This window comes from Ceratotherium simum, chromosome 9 (assembly GCF_057802395.1).
Source record: "Ceratotherium simum simum isolate JZ-2026a chromosome 9, ASM5780239v1, whole genome shotgun sequence".
NCBI lineage: Eukaryota > Metazoa > Chordata > Mammalia > Perissodactyla > Rhinocerotidae > Ceratotherium > Ceratotherium simum.
In genome coordinates, this window is record NC_141908.1 from 57,259,465 (window position 1) to 57,278,231 (window position 18,767).

The 18,767-nt window shown below is 36.9% G+C and overlaps 2 protein-coding genes across 3 annotated transcripts; one reads left to right on the top strand and one right to left on the bottom strand.

Moving 5' to 3' along the window:
- Positions 1 to 994: 994 nt before the first annotated feature.
- Positions 995 to 6,900, top strand: PJVK (pejvakin). Its single transcript, XM_004426679.3, has 6 exons — positions 995 to 1,487; positions 2,234 to 2,429; positions 2,955 to 3,096; positions 4,730 to 4,847; positions 6,276 to 6,374; positions 6,591 to 6,900. Exons 1-6 carry the CDS (start codon positions 1,277 to 1,279, stop codon positions 6,881 to 6,883), a joined length of 1,059 nt encoding a protein of 352 aa, XP_004426736.1. The 5' UTR covers positions 995 to 1,276; the 3' UTR covers positions 6,884 to 6,900.
- A 3,362-nt stretch (positions 6,901 to 10,262) lies between these two features.
- FKBP7 (FKBP prolyl isomerase 7) lies at positions 10,263 to 18,120 on the bottom strand. Of its 2 annotated transcripts, none has more exons than XM_004426681.3 (4): positions 17,798 to 18,116; positions 16,581 to 16,732; positions 14,046 to 14,179; positions 10,263 to 10,593 (listed from the first exon to the last, which is right to left on the bottom strand). In XM_004426681.3, exons 1-4 carry the CDS (start codon positions 18,103 to 18,105, stop codon positions 10,432 to 10,434), a joined length of 756 nt encoding a protein of 251 aa, XP_004426738.2. In that variant the 5' UTR covers positions 18,106 to 18,116; the 3' UTR covers positions 10,263 to 10,431. The 2 variants fall into 2 exon arrangements, with proteins under 2 accessions (XP_004426738.2, XP_087291565.1); XM_087435439.1 differs by lacking the exon at positions 10,263 to 10,593 and adding an exon at positions 13,543 to 13,790 and having other exon boundaries at positions 17,798 to 18,120.
- Positions 18,121 to 18,767: the final 647 nt, after the last annotated feature.

Genomic DNA, 18,767 nt, shown 5'->3' on the forward strand with positions numbered 1-18,767 from the left:
CACCACTTTTGGTGGAGGTCAGACAGCGACATTAGATGTATCGCTTTTCTAGGGGTTTGCTAGCCACTTGCAGAAATCACTTCGTGTGCTTTCTCGGTGTTCTGGAAGATTGCTTTGCCCAATGGTATTGGCAGGAGGGGCTATTATTAAAAACTTTTTTTTTTTTTTTGTTGCACGTGAGCCCTGGATGCTTGAAAGTAAATGAAAAAAATGTCTAGAATCTAGTAAAATTGATTTATATTATTTGAGGCTGGAATTAAGCCTATTCTCTCTTCCTCCTCCTACCCCCTCAATATGTGTATGTATGTCGATTACTACCCACTAATGTTATGTTTTAACAAATATCTTATTTTAAGTACCACATAGCCACTATTTCAAAATATATTAACATCCACATAACTATGGCAATACATTATTTCAGCACTCAGGTTTGTTTCTAAAATTTGTTTTTATCCACAAAATTCCTTTAAAAACAAGCCAAAACCTTATATAGCTCTTTTTAAAGGTTGAGTAACTGGGATAATAATCATGAAACAAAAAGAAAATAAATGCAGCAGGACCCCGTTTCAAAGAGATGTTGTCTATGTGCCAGCTTCAGAGTAAGAAACCCAAATGTCAGTATACAGTTATGTAATGCGGCTTTCATTTAGTATTTTACAAAGATCTGCATACAATTGTTTCCTTATAGTCTATGAATTTATATTTTATATTAATCACTTGGTTTTGTAAGCATACAGGGAAAATGAATGAAATGCTCAAACAGTGAACTGTATACCATAAGGATTCCAAACAGCACTTTTCTGTTGCCAAAATTGGCATGATGGAGTTGTGAAGGAGTTCCCTTTGGACTAGGTCCACTGTAGATGGTGTCCAGGGCTAATGTTAGTGCCTAAATTGCATCGTTCCCCATAGGGCTATATGCTTCCCTCAAGACTGGCAAACCACTATCAACTGTGACCCTCATCAAAGACATTGGTAATGTAATTATTAGTTTTCTGTGTATTTTAGTGCTATAGACTGCAATTCCAAATTAGACTTGCTTTTAGTATATCATTTTACACCGTTGATCTATAATTCATTACCTGAGCACGCCAGGGGAGGCGGTGTGTGTGGATTGTACACTGGTAAACTACTTGGTGAAACTATACTTTGTATTTTTAGCAGGTGTAATTATATTTAAAGTCAAGCAAGGCTTAGTTTTGTGCCTGATTTTCTTTGAAAATATGGATTTCTTATCTGAGGGTTGCAGTTGATGATGTTTTAATACTATGTTAATATGTTTGCTGCTGCTACCAAGAGCTTTGTCAAACAAGTTGGAGATGGAGGGAGATTAGTTCCTGTTCCAAGCCTCAGTGAGGCTGACAAATACCAACCTCTAAGTCTGGTGGTTAAAAAAAAGCGATGCTTTCTGTTTCCTAGATATAAATTTACCTCAACACCTTTTACACTGAAAGATGTTCTTCTAGGAGACAGAGAAATTTCAGCTGGTAAGTTTAAATGTCTGTTTGGGAGTGACTAATTCAGCTATATTATTGGTGATCTAAACATAGATTGTATATACTACTTATGTTCGTAATATTTACACATTTTCATTGATAAAAATAACTTTTATTACTATGGCAGTAATAATACTAAGATTAACAATGCCTAAAGTTTATACAGTATCACATCTCTTATTAGTTGAATAATTTTCAAACCTATTTTGTAGGATTATTGCATAATCTTATTTCAATTATTTTGTAAATTGTTTTAACCAAATCAACTTAGAATATGACATAATATATTTCTTCATCTATAATATGGGGTATTGTTTACTCTTACCTATCTCACATGATCAAACGAAATGAAAGTAATTTGCATTTATTTTTTTATGATTCAGTTATTACAGTTGATAAAGTGAAATGTATTAGAGGCTGGATTAGAAAATAAATTGACATTTTGACAAATTATTTCTTATAAAAACTTGGTGTTCTTTCAACCGCCCATTGGATCTTGATGCCTAAGAAGTTCTGTTGGCTGAACATAGACTTGAGTTCATTTTAAGTACTCTGGCTATTTATTTCTTTTTGTTGTCAAATTAATTAAATTGCTATTTTTAATTTTGGTTTGAAATGTTGCCTTCCTCCACATTTGAGTAATGGAGTCTTAAATAGAAAATTAACGTGTTACTATATGTAATCTACGTTAGATGAATTCAAGACATTTAAAAAATATTAATTTCCTTTTCTTAAAGGTATTTCATCTTATCAGTTACTGAATTATGAAGATGAATCCGATGTCTCACTCTACGGAAGGAGAGGCAACCATATTGTGAATGATGTTGGGATTAATGTTGCTGGATCAGATTCCATTGCTGTAAAAGCTTCATTTGGTGTAGTAACCAAACACGAAGTGGAAGTATCAACGTTACTCAAGGAGATCACTACACGGTCAGTATAATAATCCTTAATATACTTCACTGTTTTCATTAAATATTTTAATTATGTAAACTTCATTACAAAGAATGCTTAAAACATTCAGGTTGTATTTTACTAATGTAATTTATTTGTTTGATTTGTTTGAAATATTACAAATTAGTAATATATGCAAACTTTGGTAGATATCCACAATCATTTGGTTTAAACAGAATTTTTAATTGTTCCACAAAATGGCTTTGGCTCTGCACGCATTTGCTAAATTATTGGATTGAAAGAATATAGGAATCTGCTTGCAACAAATATGAGAGAGTCTCCTCCAATACACTCCTATAACAAGCATGTTTTAAGAAAATAGAAAGGAAAAGCAGATTATTAAATGTCTTTTGAGCTTACTTTCTGATTTGTATTAGGCCTGCCTTGATTTACTTTTAGTTAAGGTGGACTGTGCATGAGTAACACCTGATAGCAAAAACTGTATTTGATTATATGTAATTAGATGTTACAGATTCTTGTGAATGTCTCTCTTCTTCATTTTAGAAAAATTAATTTTGACCATAGCTTGATACGTCAGTCAAGGAGCAGCAGAAAGGCGGTATTGTGTGTGGTCATGGAGAGCATTCGAACCACACGACAATGCTCACTGTCTGTGCATGCTGGCATTCGTGGGGAAGCCATGCGGGTAAACCACACTCATTGGGCTTCTCTTACTAAAAAGCTGCAATGGGAATTTTTAAAAAGTATTCAATTTCTAATGAGATGTGTATTTTGTCAAATGTTGAGATTCAAGAGCTGCAGTTGTATATAGGATTTTCCACAGTAATGGTTTGTTTTAGAATATGAAAAAAATCCAAGAAAATTTGGATTCTAAACATGTATAGTATAATGCAAACAAAACACCAATCCTTGTGAAATAATGTGCATATTGGAGTTCCTCCTATTACAATTTAAATGCTGTTTTAAGAATAATAGTTGAGGGCCGGCCCTGTGGCTTGGTGGTTAAGTGCGCGCGCTGCGATGCTGGTGGCCCGGGTTCGGATCCCGGGTGCGCATCGAGGCACCACTTCTCCGTTCATCCTGAGGCCGAGTCCCACATACAGCAACTAGAAGGATGTGCAGCTACGACATACAACTATCCACTGGGGCTTTGGGGGGAAAAAATAAAATAAATAAAATCTTTAAAAAAAAAAAAAAAAAGAATAATAGTTGAATGCTTATGTTGAATTCTTTGATTTTATTTTTAGGTGATTTTTAGTTTGTACTTGAATTTTTAAATGTTGAATTTATATATATATATTTTTGTGTGTGTGTGTGAGGAAGATTAGCCCTGAGCTAACATCTGTTACCAATCCTCCTCTTTTTGCTGAGGAAGATTGGCCCTGGACTAACATCTGTGCCCATCTTCCTCTACTTTATATGGGACACTGCCACAGCATGGCTTGACAGGCGGTGCATTGGTGTGTACCCGGGATCTGAACCTGCAAACCCTGGGCCGCTGAAGCAGAGCACACGCACTTAGCTGTTACGCGCCACTGGGCTGGCCCCGAATTTATATTTTTAATTAAATTAATCTTTCTAAAATAATATTGTCAATGGGAAACATGCTTCATTCAATGTTAAATCCTTTTTAAAAGATCTTGAAGGTTATTTGTTTAATTTTTAGCTCAATTATGATACTGTTTGTCCTTGTCATTTACATAATAATGACACAATAATGACTTGATTGGTTTTATTAAAACCAATTGCTAGAAAGATAGGGTTCAGTGATCATCTTTTTAAGTCTTTGCAAATAGAGGTTCTGTTCACTGGCTACATTTAGCTGCCCACCACGTTGTTTATCATTGGATTATTTCTTGGGCACAAACTGAAATATTTACTTAATTGTTGGTGATTGCTTTGGAAAATAAGTTGATGATTGCTTTGGAAAGCTGCTGAAAGCTCTGGGGGCTTTGGAACAGTAGACAAGGTAAGTGAAAAACCACTGTAGCACTTAAACTCACTGAGTTTGCAGTTGAAAGAAAAAGAGCTTCTATGCCAGAGAGTATTACTGTTGTGGTAGCACTGATCATTGGCTCCAATACGAAAGTAAGTGAGAAAGTGGTGAGTGGCATTTCCTAATATAGATCATGAGTCCCCATCAGATCAGTTGGACCTCTGCTGTAAACAGTTTAATTCAAGTAGGGTAATTCTTTACTTGGAGTGGTGGTTTTTTTTTTTTTTTGGTAGGATTGTAGGAAATATTTTGTTTCTCCAAAAAGCTATCCTTATATGTTATGCTTCTTAATAATGTTATTCAATTTACTTATTTAATATAGTTTCATTTTATGGATGAACAGAATCCCAAGGGAAGGGACAAAGCCATTGTGTTTCCAGCACACACAACCATAGCTTTCAGTGTTTTTGAACTCTTCATTTACTTGGATGGTGCCTTTGGTGAGTGAATGATTTGCATGAAACACTGAAATGATTATATTTTTAAGAAGAATTTAATGGGAAACTCTCTCTCTCTCTGAGTGTCTAAATATAGAAGAATGATGCTCTCAGCTGTCAATCTTATGCTTGGATGAAGTAGCTGGGAAAGACCTTCTGGTCCCTGCTTATCCAATACCTCTTTCCTGCTTCTTGGTGAAGGCTGTAGTTTCCCTACTACCCCACTTACAATCATAGATAAGAGCTAAAACGCAATCCACTGACAAAGTATTCCTTGACTTACATGGGGAGATAATAAATGACCTTCTAACAGGTAGTTTTTGATGAGGGCAAATAGAGGAGTAGGTAGACAGTAGATGCCTGAAGGTGTCAGGGTGCCCAAACTAGGGTACCCAAAGACAAGTTTTCTTCAGTTTTACCTATCACAGATCCAGCTTCCCAATTCTCCCTAAGAAATAACTTTAAAAGTACAAATACTTCTTCTAAAATTGTCACCTTATATCATACCTCAGTGCAGTTCACTTTAGATTTCTACATTTCGCAGGTCTGTAAGATTAGGAGCCCAGTCAGTTCAAGGATGGACATAGCCCAAGGGACTAGGCAAGGGAGCCCCCTAGCTATGGTAGTTTATAAACATTTTTAGACCTGTTTTTGTTTGTTTCTGCAGTTCTGTGGGAGGAGGGAATAGAGAGTACAGAAACAAAAAAACCATGCTGATTAAATTCTATTTGGGACACTTCAGGTGTAGGTTTTTACACATATTGATTGTCAGTAGGAGTATAAACTGATAGAACTGATATATCCATCAGAATTTAAAATGTGAATATACTTTAGCCTTACTTACACTTTTAGGAATTTATCCTACAGATATACTTACACAAATGTGAAATGATATGGGTATAAGGATATTACTTCATAATAGGAAAAGATTGGAAATAACCTTAAGATCTATTATCAGCAACTAGGTAAGTAATGGTGCGTCCACAACAGAATACTAGGAAGCCATTGAGAATGAGGTAGCATTATAGATGCTGACATGGAATAATCTCTAAGAGATATTTTAAATAAACAGGCATAGTATGTAACTATTTGAGCCTAATTTTATATACATGCATACATACATATCCTTTTATGCTTGTACAATATATGGAGTATTTCTGGAAGTACACACAAGTAACTTAAAAGTGGTTACCTCTAGGGTGGAAAACTGAGGCTGGGGTCAGGGTAGACTAGAGACTTATCTGTCACTGTATCCCCTGTCTGTACTCTTTTAATTTTGTACCATCTGAATGTTACCTTTTCCAGAAATATGTAAAATTTAACTTAAAAAAATAAAATGAATGGCATGTACCAGAATTCATCAACCACAACTAAAACTCCCAATAAAATGAGTTGTTCAAGTTATAACATCTTCTAAAATTTTTTTTATAGACCTTTGTGTCACTTCAGTGTCAAAAGGAGGATTTGAAAGGGAAGAAAGAGCAACGTTTGCACTGCTCTACAGATTGAGAAATATACTATTCGAGAGAAGTACGTCCATTGAAGAGTGTTTCAAATATATTTTTTTCCTTCTCGGATTGACACTTGAGGTTATCTATTCAATAATCCTGTCTGTTAAGGAAAAATTTAAACTTAAAAGCTACATAATTTCTTGAGCGATGGTTTAGATTCATGTAGTGTTTATAAATGCAGATTGGTTATATGTGTTTTGACTTCTGACACATTTCTCTGTTTTTGTCCTTTTAGACAGAAGAGTGATGGACGCCATTTCTCGTTCACAGCTTTACTTAGATGATCTTTTTTCTGACTATTATGACAAACCCCTCAGCATGACTGATATTTCACTCAAAGAAGGGACACATATCCGAGTTAACTTACTTAATCACAACATTCCAAAAGGACCTTGCATACTCTGTGGAATGGGGAACTTTAAAAGGGAGACGGTTTATGGGTGCTTCCAGTGTTCTGTCGACGGGCAGAAGTATGTGAGACTTCATGCAGTTCCTTGTTTTGATGTCTGGCACAAGAGAATGAAATAAAATGAAAAATGAGTGTACCTGGCTGGTGTTTTAGGTGCAACTATGCCACAGACTTGTTCCAAAGTTACATAGGTTCACTTTGATGAATTGTGGCAAATTAGGGAGAGGAGAGAGAAGTTAACCTGTCTGGGTATCATTTTCCTCATCTATAAGGTGCAGATCATAATAGTGTCTACCTCATAAATTGTCATGAAGACCAATGATATTGTTTATATGTTATAATTATATTATAAAAAGGTTTAAATATAAAATTCAGAATATAGATGTTCCTTCATAAAATCTGCCAGTCATTTCAGAAATATTTTTGGGATTTAGTCTATCGTTTTAGATAACTTTTTACATAGAGATTTTTCTAAATATCAATTTTATTTTTAATTCAACATTTAAGGGTGACAAGAATGCACAAGTAGCGACTTTATGGTGCTTTAAGTATTGCCCTAGGTCTGGTAAAATGAGAAAAATGTGTTAATAATTTAATGTAATCCTAAATGTTTAATTGCAGTATCAAATTAAAAGCACAGAGCTCAGTGTGGGGTTTTGTGTACACAGTTAACAGGGTGACTGATAGTGATCAATCACTATTAGTGACTGCCATTCTGTGGCAGTCATTCTGTGATGCCATTCTGTGATGTGCATATGCTGGCTAGTTTTGTCTTTGTAAAACTCACCACTGTCATTTTAAAGTTAAGGCAGCTAGTACACGTTTATTTCTTTTCTCCTTTGAAAATGTTTAAAATATTTAACGTATTTAGTTCTGGGAGATCTTTTTCATCTACTCTGTAAGACACCTGAATTTTTCATATACAAACAACTTAAACTAAATTATTAATTTGCTATATACCCTTATTAAAATAATTGCAAAAATAATATGTTAAAATTCTAGAACTCAAAATGTATACTTAAAGCACTCACTATGAGGTATATACCTATGAAGGTATAAAGCAATTGTGTAAATATAAATACATGTATACTATATGTATGGAGAATGATTAAAATTTTATTTTTTAATTATTTAACTGTTGATTCTAGTTTTAGAGCAAATCTGCCTATTCATTTAACTTCACCTATAGTTTTTCATAATTTTATTTATTTATTTATTTATTTATTCCCCCAAAGCCCCAGTAGATAGTTGTATGTCATAGCTGCACATCCTTCTAGTTGCTGTATGTGGGACGTGGCCTCAGCATGGCCGGAGAAGCGGTGCGTTGGTGCGCACCTGGAATCTGAACCCGGGCAGCCAGCCGCGGAGCACGCGAACTTAACCGCTAAGCCACGGGGCCGGCCCTACCTATAGTTTTTCAAAACCTAAGTTTAAAAGCACTTTGTATGAAAACAATGGGACAGAAAGGTTAGAATTATAAATAGTTTCTATTATAGGATAGTTTCCATATCTATTTTCTTTCACTGTATTTTTGTTTTGGGTAGCATATATGGTTTGAATGCAATATGAGTATACTGATCAAAAAGGCTCTAGTGACTTTTTTATATGGATATAGAGAATGAGGGCAGTTTCCAAACCAAAACGTAAGAATACTGAGTTATCAACTTAGTTTTACTTCAGCTATTCAGGTTTTTCTGAGGGAAGTAAAGGGATGAGAGAGAGTTGATGATTGAGCAAGTGAGAAGGAGTTATAAACTTGGGTACAGGAATGAAGAAATATTGGGAGTAAGAACAGGTTTTTGTTTCATAAGTGTCAAATTCTGTGCTGTGCGTATGTGAGATCCACTAATCTGGTGGGTTTTGTGTTACCCCTAAACTTTTAAATAATAGAATTTCTAGCAGTATATCTAAAGAGGTTAAAAGATGAACAATTAACAATGATTTGAAAGAGCAAGTTTCAGAAAATGGAAAAACCTTTGTTTTCAACTCACTTGTTTTGAACAGAGCTATTTACTGCCTGACCATACTTCCTTACATACACAGTAGGGCAAATCTTACATGTTCCAATAAATATGTGCCCTTTCTTTGGCACCAATGTGATGATCTACAGCATCTCTTACCTCTTATTCTCAACAAGTGGTACCACGTCATGATTTGACTGTGACACAAAATTGCCATAGCACTGTATATCCTCATTTGTATCCTATTTGATATCCTTACAATCCTCATGTGTAAAATAAATTCTATACATTTATCAAAAATTTGATGGCATACCAGTTGGTAATGCTCATTCATGATTAATAACAAGAACATTGTGAAATAAAGTAACATAGGATAGACACACCTAGAGAAAGGGAACTGGAAACTAAGAAATACCATGGCATCCCATTTAAAAGGACAAAATCAGGACAAAAAGTTAGGGATGGTAGATATAAAGGCCTATGAGAAGGAAGAATAGTGGCACATTTATAATGATGTCTGAAGGAGTACAAGACTCAGCAGTATAGACTTTATTATGCCTGCTATAAGAGACATAAAGGCTTTGGTTTGATCTTTAAACATTCCCCATTGGGGCCAGCCCCGTGGCTTAGCGGTTAAGTGCGCACGCTCTGCAACTGGCGGCCCGGGTTCGGATCCCGGGCACGCACCGACACACCGCTTCTCTGGCCATGCTGAGGCCGTGTCCCACATACAGCAACTAGAAGGATATGCAGCTATGACATACAACTATCTACTGGGGCTTTGGGGGGAAAAATAAATAAAGTTTAAAAAATATTAATAAATAAATAAATAAATAAACATTCCTCATTGGAACAAATACCCAAAGCCAGAAGCTTGCACCAAAAAATACAGAGACTGTGTTGAGGCTCTCTGTGGGACAGAGTTATACAACTAATATTTTCCTGCATGCATACCAAAGGAAGACTCTTTAGTCCTATGATTTTTTTTGTGTGTGTGTGAGGAAGATTAGCCCTGAGGTAACATCCATTGCCAATCCTCCTCTTTTTGCTGAGGAAGATTGGCGCTGGGCTAACATCTGTGCCCATCTTCCTCTACTTTATTGTGACACCACCACAGCATGGCTTGACAAGTGGTGTGTTGGTTCGCACCAGGATCCGAACCTGAGAACCCCAGGCTGCTGAAGCAGAGCCCAAGAACTTGACCACTGTGCCAACAGGCTGGCCCCAGTCCTATGATTTTTATATCCTACTATCCATAATGCTGTGAAATGTACAACAAATGAAATGTTAATTCCAGGTCCCTATTGAATATTTTAAAAATATGGGGCATTTTAACATTTAAAATATTAAATATTTACATATTTATACATGCTGTTAAGATTAGAGTTGGGAAGAGCCTGAAGATTTTGACGTAGATGTCCTCTCATACCTGAAGGGAGAAAACCCTCCAATGGGACACAGAGGTCGATTTCATGGTGCTGCATTTCGTGGTAACAGAATAAAGCGATCAGAAACACAATCATACCTTTCCTGAAAGTTAAATTTGCAAAATAGCCTCACATTTATTTTCCCCAAATTACATGTATTGAGGGGATCAAAATATGTTCTCATGGGGGAAAAACAGAAAATATAACTTGGAGAAGAGTGACTTTGTTTTATATATAAAGTACAGTAAGTAGCTAAGAAAATTTAGAAATAAAAATATGCTATAGTTCGTCATGTTGATACACATTGTATTCCTTGGAAGAAATGAAGCCATCACCATCATGGTCATTCTTCTTAAAAATATCTTCTAAAACCGCATTCTGATATGACTTGTCATATGGCTTCTCATCTTTTTCAAATTCCTTTTTCAGGTAATGATTTATCTAGAGGGCCAAAACAATATTTCTTTAATAAAAAGATATCACAATAAATTTCCAGTAACTTTGAGGAAATGTTTACATAAAGAAACTCGTATTTAAGACTACTTATAATACATGATACGAAATTTTTAATAGCTATTTGAGGTTTTATTTTTTTAACCTTTGAAGCAATTTTTTGAAGAGAAACTGATCGTCAAAATTAGCTTCTCCTGAGATTACAGATGGAAAGTAGTACATACTCAAAGATTAATGGAATTGAATTTTGTTGAAACTAAATGCTTTCCAATAATCTACACTGTCCACATTATCAAAGGAAATTCATTCTCAAGAATTTCCATTCGTGAATAAAATCCAAATTGGTATTTCTATAATCTCTAAAATTAACGAATATGTTGTATAATCAATAAAACCCAACCACAGGTTTTGAAGTAAAATTTAATTTTCTTAATTGTTCTATGCTTCTATACCTCTCCCCCAAATCTAGACTATGACAATCTCTCTAATAATAATGTCAAACAGAAAAGATATTCTGAAGTATTCCCTTTTCTCTATATAATACAATATGTTTATAAGCAAAGACACATTATAGGCACTGCCTAATATGTAGCTACTAGCCACATGACTACTAAGCACTTGAAATGTGGGTAGATCAAATTGAGATACGCTACTGTAACGTAAAATACACAACAAATTTTGAAGACAATAGAAAAGTATCTCAATAATTTTTATATTGATTTCATGTTGAAATGGTAACATTTTAGATATATTAGGTTAAACAAAACATCCTTAAAATTAATTTCACCTGTTTCTTTTTACTTTTTAAGATGTAGCTACTAAAAAATTTTAAATTATATATTTGACAATTATATTTACATTGGAAAGCACTAATACATATAATAACTAAAGGAAGCAATGTACAATGAGCTGGAGAAAATGTTCAGCAAGTTTGGGCATTTTAGAGGCAAGAGTAATTTTATTTATTTATTTATTTTTTTTGTGAGGAAGATGAGCCCTGAGCTAACATCCATGCTAATCCTCCTCTTTTTGCTGAGGAAGACCGGCTCTGAGCTAACATCTATTGCCAGTCCTCCTCCTTTTTTTTTTTTACCCCCAAAGCCCCAGCAGATAGTTGTATGTCATAGTTGCACATCCTTCTAGTTGCTGTATGTGGGACGCGGCCTCAGCATGGCCAGAGAAGCGGCGTGTCAGTGTGCGCCCGGGATCCGAACCCGGGTAGCCAGTAGCGGAGTGCGAGCACTTAACCGCTAAGCCACGGGGCCGGCCCGAGGCAAGGGTATTTTTGAAGGCTCAAGTTGAACCCTGAGAGGTTTTTAGCAATACATATTCCAAACTCAATCCATTGCGAGTAGACTCTATTTTATATCAACCAACGGGTCTTAATGAAAGATATATCAATTGTTCTCAAATGGGACTTCGGTCCTATATGAGGGAGATGCATTTTTTCTTCCAACTGAGCCTTAGCAATCCTATGTAGGTGTAAAGAATTTTAAATAGCCTCAAATATTCCTCAGTTTCTAAGTAAGTAAATATATTTTCACAACGAATATTGCTGACTCTCAAAATGTGCTTTTCCTGTACACTGTAGTGAAGAGGTACAAAAAGGCAGTGAGTGAGAACATGACATTAATTTTGCTGGCAATGGATTCCACACTGTTTCCACTTTGTAATTTAATAAAAATACCTTGTCCTCTTCTCCCCCACCTTACTTATACTGAAGAAATAACTGACTAAATCTTTCTGATGATGAAAGATGGTGTTTCTCTTAGTTATGCTTCAAATCCAGGCTTTGCCATGTACTGGCTGTGTGATCTTGGACAAATAATTTAACCTCTCTGAACCTCAGTTTTGTCATCTGTAAAAGAGGGAAACAGTATCTACATTGTAGGATTGATGTGAAGATTAGAGTCGTGTTCATGGGTGTCAACAAAGATAGCCATTATTATTTGAGCATATGAAAATCACTCTTATCTATCCAGCGATAATGCAGCTGAGACCTGATACCTGAGAAACATCTGGGCAAACTGTAGCCAAGCAAGTCACTATTTTGGACTTTCTCTACTTTTACTTTCCAGAAAAGAACTGAAGATCCCCTAAGGTCTACTGAGGAGTATTCATACTGCAGCATGTGCCTCTTGGTGTGCAAGTAACACTAAATGGTCTGTGTGCACACGTCGAGCTCTTGGGTACTTTGTGAATTCATCTACAGCTGCTGTTCACTCTCAGGAGGTTGAGAAGGAGTCAACAGAAAGTACATACTGGGAACAGTCTGCCACCCCTCTAATTGCTGCTCTTCTTAAGGAACAAGGGATGCTTCCATTCCCTTATCCTGCTTCCATCACTGACTAACCAAAGAGCTTCAGGGGAAAGTCCTTATTAATATTTTGGAGGAGGGAGTGGAATTAGGGTGGGGAAAGGATTAGAGACAGAGAAAAAGAAACAGAGAAAAGGGGCTTACTCTTATCACTTGAAATCAACGACCCAGTTGCCTTTTATTATTTACTTAGGTGGTAGAGTTATGAATGTTAAACTGCCTTCAAATAAGAAGGGAGACAACTGGGTTACCCAGCCTAAGCAAAAAGAGTATAGTCAGTGGGACTAAGTAAGGCACCAGACTTCAATGAACCAAACATTAACCCTGAAACATTCATGATGGAAATTCCCTGAAAGAGGCAGGGTAGACTCATGGTTAAGAGCACCGCAGTGGAGCCACATTGCCAGGGTTGCAATCTGGTTTTACTACTTAGAGCTGTGTGACCTTATGCTAATTACTTAACCTGTCTGGGTGCCATTTCCCTCTTCTATAAAATGGAGACGATGACAATAGTACCTACCTCATAAATTGTCACAGAGATTAATGAGTTCACACACTAATGAGTTTATAATTGTACCTGGTATTGAGAAAGTGTGAAAAAAATGTTATCTATTATTATTATTCTGAGATCTTTATTAATTCCTCAATTCAAATATAAGACTAACTGGGATGCAGAAGCTAGGTAGCTGAACTCCCGGCTCCTCTTGACCAACTTTCTAGCCCACACAATTCAAATTCTTGTTATCTCTTTTCATAATCTCATGTAATACTCACAATCCTATGAGGTGGCAATTATTTGCCCTGTGACAAATTCCTACAGTGCTGCTTGAAATAGATCTGCTCCTGTAGTCTAGATCCTGGAAATGCCCTGCAGAGATGAGTTTGGTATTTTAATAACTCGCTTGCAGCAGGGAGAAAGGAAATTGAACAGGATGATTTAGTTACAAGTTTTATATTGAAAAAGCACATTTACTTCTTGGAGCTTAGATTTTTTTGTAACCAGCTCTATAAAAGCAAAGGAATCAGCCCACACTAGGTAGAAGTAAAAAATAATAGTTGTAACACAGATGTATTTAAATTTCGATAAAAAATTAGATTGTACACATGAAATCTGTTGAATTACCTCGTCTTTAGAGAGTTGCCTGTCATTGTCCATGTCTATCTGCTTAAATGTTTCAACACTTCGTGGTCCTTTGGTCACAGCATAAAGTTCAATCTCAAAAATCAATGTTGCATCAGGTGGAATCTTGCCTTCCACTAAAGGTATAAATTTTAACAGTTTAACTTACATGAAGACAATGTTCAAATATTTATTTACAAATAGCCATTATAGCATTATGATTATATTATTTCACATTTATAAAAACTGCTTTCTAAAGACTTTTTAGGAATTTTTTTCCATATGTTGTTAAATCAAGTCAGGTCTAAGGACCTAGGGAACCATTATTCCTGATTGAATTAAAATAAATATAAATTGTGTAATTTTTATTAATATTTCCCATCATTATACAGCAAAGAACTAGTGCAGACAAGAAATGCATGGGCAGAAAAATTTCAAAGTGTAAAACAGTAATCTTTTAGAAAATAATTTTGTGTAGTTATTTGGAAGCATAAATAAAACATATGAATCAATATGTCTTTCAAATTCTTTATAGACATTAAAAAAATAAGTGCAATGACAGAATAAACCAGTAACAATTTTATGAAGAAATTTCTAATCACAATAAAAAATTTAAGTATTCAGTTGAACAGTTCTCTTTAATAAAGTTAACCTATTAACCGATGTCACAGATGATTTTAGCAAGCTATGGGCTATTTCAGGTGACCATTTTATAAAAATGACCTGCAGAAATGACTTGCTAAGAGGCAGTGGGTGGCTTGTGTCACCAGTATATTCCCAGAGTCTCACACAGTGCCTGATCCATAGTCACTCAAATATTTGTTGAATGAATGATCTTTATTGTTTATTTTTAGACGAGATCGGGCGCGTTCAGGGTGGTATGGCCGTAGACAATTGTTTATTTTTAAAATGACTAAGTTTGTTCTCTGAAGGAAATAGTAACTTCTTTAATGAAAAAGTGGAGAATTCTTGCTCAAGTATTTACATAATCCAAAGAGAAAAGAGCTTGAAAGTTCAGCCAAAAGGAGAAGTGGATCAGTCGCCTCCAAGTGAGGACACAGAAAAATCTGCCCACGTATCACGTGACCAATGTGACTGTCCCAACTGATGTACCACATGTTACCCGATTTGAGAGTAAAACAGCTAGAGATTGATTCAATCATCATTTTTACAAAACCCTTTCCTATTCTGTCCAGTTATGATCTCCTTAGGACAGAAAAATAACTCCTGACAATAATTAAAAACAAATTCAAAACATAAATTCAAATTTCTTAAGAAAAAATATTACAAGTTGAAGTTTCTGAACAATTCTATTGTGAACATAGAAAATATTGCCCATTAGGTTTTTTCTTGCAAAAAATTAGAGTATAAAGAAGAGAAAAACATGCATTTGCTATAGAATAACTTGTATTTAGAGAAGCAGGTCAAAGACGTAGGAGTTAATGTAAAGAAGCTATACATACCACATATACTGTTAATTAAAGCATTAACAAGTCACATGCATTTCAAACATGCAGGAGTGCTCTGTGACATGAGGCAAGGATACTGCGCAGAGGAAAGACTTCTTCTAGTACTACCTAAAATAAAGTTATAGTTAATGTTAGGTCTTGATAACAACTTATTTAAATCTGATCAAGAAGTTAGTTGTTATGCAGTCACTATGGTCTACACTGTAATTTTTTTTTTGGTGAGGAAGATTCGCCCTGAGCTAATATCCGTTGCCAATCTTCCTCTTTTCCTGCTTGAGGAAGATTAGCCCTGAGCTAACATCTGTACCAGTCTTCCCCCATTTTGTATATGGGATGCCTCCACAGCATGGCTGATGAGTGGAGTAAGTCCGCGCCTGGGATCTGAACTTGTAAACCTGGGCAACGGAAACGGAGCGCAGAAACTTAACCACTACGCCATGGGGCCGCTGCACTCTAAGATTTTTTATTTTTTAGTGATTCAAAAATTTTTAAATGTGGGAAAATATATGTAACAAAACTTACTATTATAACCATTTAAGTGTACAGCCTAGTAGCGTTAAATACATTCATATTGTTGTGTGACCCACCTCCAAATCTATCTCATCTTGCAAAACTGAAACACTATACTCATTAAACAACAATTGCCTATTCTACTCTCTCCCCGGTCGTGCTGTGGCAAACACTCTTCTTTTTCCTGTCTCTATAAATTTGACTATTTTAGGTACCTCATATAAGTGGAACCACACAGTATTTGTTTTTTCCACTTATCATAATGCACTCATTATGTTCATGGATTAAATTTCATCCAGGTTATAGCGTGTGTCAAAATTTCTTCCTTTTTTAGGAGTGAATAATATCCCACTGTATGTATATACCGCATTTTATTTATCCATTCATTGGTCAATGGACATGGGTTATTCCACTTTTGTGATTGTGAGTAGCGCCATTATGAACATGGGTATACAAATATCTCTTTGAAACCATGCTTTCACTTCTTTTGGATATATACCCAGAAGTCTATGATTTATTTTTAAACATAATTTAGAGATAAAATATTAAAACACCTTACCATAGCCTTCTTTTCCATATGCAAATGAAGGGGGTATAATCACTTTTCGCTTCTCTCCAGGGCACATATCCATCATAGCAATGTCTAGGCCTTTTATGACTTGCCCAACACCAAGAACAAACCATTTGGGATGGCCTTCATTTTGTGACCGGCTATAATAAAAAACAACACTTAGGTAAGCTGATTTCAAGAAAAATAAAATCAAACTTTAAAATACAGCTGGACATTGAGTTCTAATTCAAAATTGGAATCCTCTCTAACCATCTCTTTTCCCATATTAGCACTCATTCTGAATCCCTTGGTGGGGTGTTTGGCTCAAATTTCCCACATAATAGCCAGGAAGAGGTATGATTTGCCCAAAGCTAGTCATTAGGAGTCATCTTATTTTCTTTTTTATTATCATCTTTACAAAAACTATTCAGCAGTTAACTTTTCAATGGGTCTCCTGCCCCTAACCAGCTGCATGACTTGTCCAAATAATTCTAACCTCTCTGAGTTTGTTGTGAAAAATGATGGTGCAGGTCTAGCCTCAAAAAGTTATGTGAATGGTAATTGAAATTTGCATGTTTTCTTCCTATTAAATATCTCTGTTTTCTTCTAAATGGAAAGAACTTTCCCCAATCCTATCTTTATAGGGTAATAGCATAGATGAAGAAAAGACATTCTTCCTCTGAGTAATAAACCATCAACTAAATCTGAGTAGTCAGCGGCGGGATGCGGGGCAGGCTGCAGGTCACAGGGCCCAGAAGTCACCACGGTAAGTCACCGCTGTAGCGGCTTCTTGATACAGTTGGAAAGTGGCCCCCAGCCTGTAAATATCTTGCTTCTAAAGGCCAGAAAAAAATCTTTTAAACTACCCTACATAATCCTCTGTAAAGAGGCTCCAACTTACGGCAAGGAAAAGTGCGAACATCCTTATAGTCAGCACCTTGACTTACTTCTACAGGCCCCAAGAGCAGTGGTGGTTGCGGGTGTGTGTGGATGTAGCGTATTTTGGATAATTTCTTGGGCCAACATTTTCAATAATTTAAAAAGTAATAATCAGTTTAATAGGGAACTACTGCATCTAGTCTGATATTTCCCCCCTAGGAATAAAAGGCACAACTCTTACTGTTGTAAAAGCAAGAACCAACCAACCAATTCGGCTTCTGGTTGGTGGAGGGATGGTAGATTTCGCGCATCAACCGGCCGCGGGAGCAGGTAGCAGCATTTCCTACCTGCAGTAGAATTTCGAGCCGTCTTTAGCCAAGAATCCGTCGTAATGGGCATTTAGCAGGTCTCCCTTCTTGCTTGTCTTAGAACAGTTTTCTGGACGATGCAAAACTTCTATTTTCACTTCCTCTGTGCTCTCCTCTTTCTTTTGTCCCTGAGCAGTAAAAATGCCCCATACGTAAAAGAAAACGATCAATCTGAATAAGAAATGCATGATTCCTGGAGTGGGCCCCAGCTGACCACCGCTGTCCTCGCACGTGTCACTCGCGCCGGGCGGCCGCCCCGCAGCCGAGTTCCGACGCGTGGCAGGCATTGTCCTACGTCACAAAGGGCCGGGGGCCGCAGGCGCGGGGCCCCGCCCCCTTGCCCCGGCGGCGCGCTCGGCCGCGGCACGTTCGCCAGTCTGGCGGGTCGTGTCCCTCCGGTACCCGGCGCTTTAGCTGGCTGTGCTCAGTCGCTAAGGCGACACGCACGTTTGCACCGCTTCTCCTCGCTAAGGCCTTTTTTTTTTGTGTGTGTGTGTGTGTGTGTGGAAGTGTGTGTGTGTGTGTGTGGAAGATCCGCCCTGAGCTAACATCTGCCAATCCTCTTTTTTTGCTGAGGAAGACGCCCTGGGCTAACGTCCGTGCCCATCTTCCTCCAAGGCCACATATTTTACAGCCAGTTTCCGGAGTAACGCTCGCGTTTCCTAGAATGAAACCGGCAAAAGACATAAACAGCCTAGGGGGAGATGTCGCAGTCAGACAAGACGGTTGTCCTTTCTGGGCGTAAAAGGCTTCTCCTCAGACCCCTAGAGAATTAGCGGGTATCGGAGGAGGCATTCTGCTTCTGGGGTGTTCTTGGCCTTCTCGGGGTGGGTGTCGTGCATTGAGAGGTTCAGGCTAAGCCACACGCAAGCTGACGGCCACCTGGTCGCGAGCAGAGGTGCCGCTGCGGCTCCCGGCCCCGGGAAAGGCGTTTCCTACAGTCGACCCC